The following is a 7,833-nucleotide window of genomic DNA, read 5'->3' on the forward strand; positions in this document are numbered from 1 at the left end:
TATTTGTTTATGTGGCCTGTTTATTAACATTGGTGTTTATGCAGCAGGAACATTTCCCAAGTTAATATGTACAAATAAAGGTCATATAAAAAATATTGATCAATTAATTGTTAAGAATGCAATTATCATATCCCTAAACCATTTTAGATCAATTGAGTGTAACGCTGGAGAAGGTTGTATTTTAATGCATGCCAACCCATAACAAACGCTTTTACGATGGGCCTATATAAAAATACTTTTTCAATGGCTTGATTACATATTAATAATTACAATACAAAGTTGTGATTTAGGTAAGTCTGCTTTGATCAAAGATTTCGTATTGAAAACCAGAGAAATATCCCTATCCCTGTCTTTTCCAGACCGCAGAATCGGCAATGGTGACTAGATTTGACTGTAGAGGGAGCTCCAACTCCAACTTTACATAAACTTTATCTCACAACGCTTCTGACATGCAAATTATCTTAGATGTTGAAACAAACGTAAATAAATGATATCACAATGTGTTGGTGGCATATGGTTAGCAGTGCAGCCCACAACGGCTGACCAAATTCAAGATGCATAAAAAAAAACATGTAGTAGGCCTAACACAAATATTACACGCGAACTGAGATTGCATAGTACATACAACACCACCACCCATTTACGCATAGCCAGCCTATACGATGTTTAACCTCTCAGTCCAAAATAGTTCCATCCAAATATTCAAATAGTCAGTAGGCCTACATAATTTCTCTTCATATGCCATACAATTTTCATACGAAAATTAATGAAAGAATTATTCATTTTAATTCGGCTGTTACGCCTCAATAAGGATAATCCCAGAACATGAATATCCAAATGTACGATGCAATAGTCAGCTAATTACTCTTAAATCCCGCATATGAAAATGCCTCAAATCCTGCTAGAATATTTACTTATCACAACCAAGTATGATGAAGCCTATTCGCCGTAGGCCACGCAGACAGACACACACACATGCAAAAAGCAAAGCACTGCAATTCTGCACCACTTCAAAATCTAATTCGTAACATCTAACGCCCACAACAACTAATTCTCCTTTCACAAAACAATCATCAGACAAACATCGTCCCAAAAATCACAAGCGATTTGAATAAAGTTGCAGCAGTTCATTTATTAGCCAAAATATAGACTTTCTTGTACAATTTGGTTCACAAGTATGTACATTTTCTTAACTTTATATACAAAACATTTTGAACATCAAATCCTCACAGAACTTACAAAAAGAAAAAGAAAACTCACAGACTACTGGTTCATACATTATTACATTAGCAGGTTTACACAGGACATGCTTACAAGGTAAGTATACACAGATGTATTATTCTTATTTTACATTCCTTACAACAGATTAAAATAAATCATAAAAAGAAAGAGCAAAAGTCAAAGTCTAGGAGGAGGCGAGAGCTGATAGAACCACCGCTGCCTCGAGTTGATTCTGAGGCCTGCAACACACGGGTCAAGAAAAGAAATACACTCAGCAAAGGGGAAATAATAATAACCTACAACTGCAAGGTAATGAATTGCTTGAAAGGTAAAGTGATATAAAGTGAAGATTGCTTTTGAAAAATTAGAGCCGGTTATAAAACCAATGTGGTAAATTTGAGCTGGGATTTTTGCATGACAAATATGCAAATATAATTTTGAGGCCTAAACGAAATAACACAAGCACAGAGGAATCCATCTATTCGATGTCCTACAAACACGACACAAGGGCTACAGTTTGAGTAAATGTGGTAGTCAACGATAAAATAGGATGTGCATCAAAAATAATATATCCAAATAAAATAAAGATGACAGTCTCTTACCGTCTATGAACTGGGTGGAAGGCTGTTTTTAACAACTTTTTCTCTGCTTCCAAGGCACTAGATCTCTCTGAAATAATAATGGCAATAAAATACATTTAAAAAATGCATTCATTTTCCCGTCTATAACTAGAGCACTGTCGCAGTGAATTTAGTCTATACTTTATTTTACTGCCTGGGAATCTTCACCTCAGTCACGGGTTAAATACAAGCACGTACAATACTGAAGTAGGTATGTGACAAAGAAATATGGGGCCAACTGCTGAATTTAAAAATCATTTTCGGACATGAATAATAATCCATTCTCACAATAACCCAGCTGATAATAACATTAAAAACCAACGACTTCGGCCTTTTATTTCGACCACCTCTGTCTGTATTCCCCCAGTTCAAAGCTTCAACGCCACCTTATTCTGTCACATAAACGACAGCATGGAAACACACTTTTTATGATCATCTTTACGGCCTCAAAATGTCTGTCCAGAACTGGCCTATTTAAGTAGGCTATAGCGTTAAAGAGGGATAAGTAAAGTCTGACATAGAGTAATAATGAACAGTTTGTTATACAGTCAGGCTCGCCAGCCTCAGTGTTGGTGACATGTACCTGTGACGGCTGTGTCTGAGCTATGACTCTTGTCCTGCGTGTGTTGGTGTTGCTGCCTGCTGTAGAGGGCGAGCCCGTTAGCCGAAGCTTGGTTCGCCAGTCCAAGGTAATGGTTAGAGTTCAGTAATGCGAGCTGGTGGGCAGAAAACGCTCGGTTTGTCCAGTTCTGGATTTTTCCAACAGGACAAGAGATGAGTCTGTGGTGAGGGCTGATTATGGTCTGGGCCGCGGGCCCAACTGTGTTGCTGCCGTTCATTTGTGGAGATTTGCGGGGATTGTCAGGAGTTGTTGCTGTCTCCGCCAAAGACCAAATCTTTGGCTTCTGGGCCGGGGCCGCGTTTTCTGATGGGGGCGAGTTGATGGACACAGGATTCAGTTTCACTTGTTCGCCATTCGGTTGTGAGGCTTTAATTTCAAAAGAGTGATGGTGGTGGAAGTGCTCGCCCCGGTCCACGTGAATGTCTTTGCCCTCCTTCGCTACAGCCTTCAGAAATCTCTGATCGGGCCCTTGTAAATCCTCATAGCCGTCTGAAATCTCAGAGTCGCTTCTACCATCTAATTTTAAATCAGCGTGTAGGTCATCCTGATCATCCAAGTCGTCCTTATTCTCGATATTTTCCGTGTCGATATTTTCTAAATCAATCTCTTCCTCATCCTCCCTCTTGTCCCCTTCCTCTCCCTCCTCGTGATCACTGTTGTAAACATTTCCCTCTTCGTCTGTGCGGCTCCGGGGAGTCCAGGTCATCTTGTTCTCCTTCTTTAGCCTCCTCCTGGCGTTGGCGAACCAGGTGGAAACTTGGGTGAGGGTCATTTTGGTGATGATGGCCAACATGATCTTCTCCCCCTTGGTGGGGTAGGGGTTCTTACGGTGCTCGCTCAGCCAGGCCTTCAGTGTGCTCGTACTTTCCCTGGTCGCATTTTTGGGTCTGGACGGGTCACCAAACTGATACTGGCCATATGGGTAAAACGCTGGGTGATGGTGGGCAAATCCTGGGTGTCCTTGTACACCTGGACTGTCTTTCAACTCATACTGAGCACCCTAAAAGACAAAGAGCAGAGACCCAATGGGATGTGTGAGATATTATGATAGATTAATGAAGTTTGCAAAATGAAATTCTACTTTATGTTAAATAAGACAAAATCATAAACGCTAATATATGCAATATAAAGCCAGTATCACCACATGTATCTTTCTTCACATAGGACCTGTGATTTCTGCGTTTACGACTAACAAAAGCATTACCATATGTAAAAGTTACACATTTTTATTTGTTACGCACAATTTCTGTTCGCGACAAAACTATTTGATTTATAACACTTCACTACCAATTGCAAAAACATTTCAATGTATTTCAAGATGCATGTATCCACACTTTTAACGTCTGTAAGATCCAATGCAATATATTGCGTTTGATTTCAGTTGTTTTCTTTATTTTAATTTGGTCTAAACATAGATTTTCGACTGACATTTCGGTTGTTGTGCTACTTTTTGGCTACTTTAACTATTTACAAAAAAAGGAGTCAATAACAAAGTTCACCAATGAGTCTCCTTGTTTAGTCCTGAATGGATCATTGTCTCAATAACGTAAAGTCACTTCACCCTTTCTCTTTTTTAGTCTGGATGGGGGGAAAAGCAATTGAAGGAAACCAGAGGCATAAATTAGCAAAGGCACTCACCAATTGATTGAAAATGGATATATCGTTTGAATAGGGCAGAAATGCTCCATAGCCCTGTGCTGCTGCGGCGAAAGGTGATCCATACATAGTTGAGAGAACGTTTGAGAGTGCCCCGGACGGGCTCAACTCCGTCCCGGCTCTGGCGTTGCTGATACCCTGGCGCTCCGGTGGGTATATCGGTCGGATGTACTGATATCCCAGCTGCGGGAAAGACATGGTCGTAGAAAAAAGTCTGCTGCAATCACAAAAAGCAGAGAATCGCCCTCGCGGTGCGTACTGCGATATCCACTTTACAGTGAGTACAACAAAGTGTAAGGGAAGTCTATATTTCCTCAAAAACAGCCAGTGTAAACGATCCGATTGCGCCTTCCTCCTTCACTTCCCTATTGATCTGGATGGACTAAGGTCAGGTCCTTACAGATTGCCTTAGATTATTGCGACTCTTTGCTCTGATTGACATTTCTAGTCGTTTAGAAGCCCCTCCCATTTCTCAAATCTCACCCCCCTATACACACTCTCGCTCTGCCGCGCGCGCCTCTCTCTCTCTCTCATGTATTTCCCCTGGATAAGTGCACTGACGTCGCGATCTCTTATTTGAATGGTTTTCAAATCTCATTTGATGGCTCGCCAATCATTTAATTTGTTATTTGTTCGCCTCAGCCCTACTCCATTTTAGTGCTAATTCACAATTTGTGGTCATTTGCACAAATAGTAAATATTTCAGTGTTGTTGAGTGATTGACTTCACATAAGCCTAGTGTCTCCAGTTTTCTTCTAATACATGTGTCTCAAGTATGTGCAGCCGCGACTCAGTGAAGGCATGTCCACTGGAAAGAAAGACCTAAGAAATGTATGTTGTTTGCCCGTATCGAGTGATTTGGACTCACGTATGCTAGAAGTCTATGGTCAAGTTGTGTTTTCTTACACCGTTTTACACCGTTGCGGACGCTTCTAACAAGTGGCAAGCGGATCGGACTCAAATCACTCTTTTAATTTGGGACATCAAACAGTTAGCATGTAACCATTTGACTTCAGAGAGAAAGTTGTCAAGAAATGAAAAGCTGCATGGGTGATTACCGCCTGCGCTGTTAATGAATGCAAAGTGTTAGCGTCAACAATGGTAACGATAAGTAATTAACACGTTGTGTATTGTGGTGGATATACATTTAAAGTGATACACTGGAAACTAAAACATTGAGGTAAATAAATATTTTACATGAACAACAGCAACACAAATAATGTTGATGCAAATAATAATAGTGTTAGAAAATAACGATGATGATGATAATAATAATAATAGCCTAATAATAGTAGTAATAATAATAATAATGTATTTAATATTCACTGATGTTATTTATTCATGTTGCACGGAAAGCCATAGCTATTTGTAAACAGGTTAGACCTGTTAAAAACAATCTTATAAAATCTAATTTTGTATGTATGTACCAAGGCTTCCCTTCCAGGAAAAAAATATAATCTTTACAAGACTATCGCTCATAAAGATTAGGCTACCTTTAAGAAATCCGCTATATGAATTTGACAAAACCATTTTTTTCTTGTAAATAATTCAGATTAAAACAAAGCAAGGGAATCAGAATTGAAATTCCATGAATCAATATATAAAAATATGTATGAAACATCCCTAATCGTATTACATCCCCGTCTTTGTACCATCATATGTCTGTTAATCGTTTGCAAAACAACTGCAGTGGTGACTTATGCATTGCTGTTGCAGTTTATTTGAATATGATAAATCTCAGAGCAATATTGACAGCGAGATTAAATCTCATCAATCTCAGTTTAGTTTTGACGATGAGATCCGGTTTCCAAGAACTTGGTCTATGTCTATGTAGGCCTGCTTGTTTAAACCTTTAATCTCCTTTTGGAGCTGATATCATTGTCTGGGAGGGATAATAGCTGCTATAATTTCTCATATAGACTATAAGGCTACGCCTTATTTCCATAAACTCAGTGCCGAACCTCCGTGTTTCCCTTTAACGTGCTGGCATCTTGACACCCAACCGAACCTGGATTATGATGTTATTAATTACAGCGAGTGGCTGATGCCATCCAACCGGCATGGTAATCACTACATAGCAGTCAATCACACTCAGACACACACACACCAACCTGCAGCAGAGAGACCGGAGGGCCCAGACTTTACAGCTGAGCTGAGAAACTCAACATTGATATTTGCCTTCAGATTGAGGGAGGAATGTGTTAGTTGAATGATTTCAACTAAAATAGGTGAAGAAGTTAGTGTAAGACGCGTGTCAAGTGTCAAACGTGTATGGAAATGCTGAACGGCCAACTTTCGTGTTTTCTTTGTGTTATAATATAAAAGCAGGTGGTTGGAAGTGTGAGTGTGAACGACATATCTGCCATTTAGTGTCCCCTCAGAGGCGCTCCGCGTTCGGACTGACACGTGTCTCATCCCCGGGACCTGTCAGGGCCCATAGGACTCCGTCTTATTTATAACCCCAATCAAACACATATGCACTAACTTAACACTTTCACAACGACCTGGGAAACTGGGATAGCCATAAAAACATTAAGACTCTCAGCTCTCTCTCTTACCTCCACGCCACACCGTATAGTGTCCCATAACCTGCCCTCTCCGCTTGACTCTATAACATACACACGAAGGATATACGAATCAAATGCACCAAACACTGGGGAAGCCACACCATCACTACTGCTACTACTACTACTACTGCTATTACTACCACTACTACTACTACTACTACTACTACTACTACTACTATTACTATTACTATTACTATTACTACTACTACTACTACTACTACTATTTCTATTACTACTACTACTACTACTACTACTACTACTACTACCACCACTACTACTACTACTACTACTACTACTACTACTACTACTACTACTACTACTACTACCACTACTACTACTACTACTACTACTACTACTAACTACTATTACTATTACTACTACTACTACTACTACTACTACTACTACTAACTACTACTACTACCACTACTACTACTACTACTACTACTACTACTACTACTAACTACTACTACTACCACTACTACTACTACTACTACTACTACTACAACTGCTATTAGTAGGAATAATAATAATCACCATCATCATCACTAATAATAATAATAATAATAGCAATAATAATAATAATAATAATAATATAAGCCTATTTTTTTATTTTTTTTATTCTTTATACATGTCTCTATTGTTATAATATAACCCATGTAGGCTAATGTTTCGGTCATGCAAAAGAGGACAATCACAGGAGAGTGACTCAAGGGCTGTTTTTTACAGAGTTCTTTGAGGGTAATTATGCAGATGACACAATTTCACATCATTTTCAACGGCAAATATACACGGATCTATCGCTCAAGCGTGGTTCCTTTTGCAATACACAAGACGCCAGCAACACATCGCAAATGATGATATGAAGCTCCAGAAACAGGCGAGATCAAAGCCTTCAAACAGAGGCTATTCAAATGACTCATTTGAATCTTTTCCATAACTCCTAGGCGACAGAAAACAAGTAATACATTTCTTTTCACACATGGAATCCATTTAAAGGAGCCTTCTGATCATAATCGGTTAATTGCGGTGACAAAGGATTTGAAAAGAAAACACAATTAATGACCCTTGATGTTTTGGGCTGTTGGTGGAAGAGGGGGATGGTGAAGTGAAGTGTGTGTGTGTACGTGTGTGTGCGTATGTGTGTGTG

General features: G+C 39.4%; 1 protein-coding gene across 2 annotated transcripts; it reads right to left on the bottom strand.

The window, feature by feature from the left end:
* Positions 1–1,112: 1,112 nt before the first annotated feature.
* Positions 1,113–4,556, bottom strand: LOC106587630 (iroquois-class homeodomain protein irx-3). 2 transcript variants are annotated; one of them, XM_014176198.3, is made up of 4 exons: positions 4,102–4,556; positions 2,425–3,463; positions 1,824–1,890; positions 1,113–1,460 (listed from the first exon to the last, which is right to left on the bottom strand). In XM_014176198.3, exons 1-4 carry the CDS (start codon positions 4,315–4,317, stop codon positions 1,406–1,408), a joined length of 1,377 nt encoding a protein of 458 aa, XP_014031673.2. In that variant the 5' UTR covers positions 4,318–4,556; the 3' UTR covers positions 1,113–1,405. The 2 variants fall into 2 exon arrangements, with proteins under 2 accessions (XP_014031673.2, XP_014031674.2); XM_014176199.3 differs by lacking the exon at positions 1,824–1,890.
* Between the last annotated feature and the right edge of the window lie 3,277 nt (positions 4,557–7,833).

Source organism: Salmo salar, chromosome 26 (assembly GCF_965601325.2).
Source record: "Salmo salar chromosome 26, fSalSal1, whole genome shotgun sequence".
Taxonomy (NCBI): Eukaryota; Metazoa; Chordata; class Actinopteri; order Salmoniformes; family Salmonidae; genus Salmo; species Salmo salar.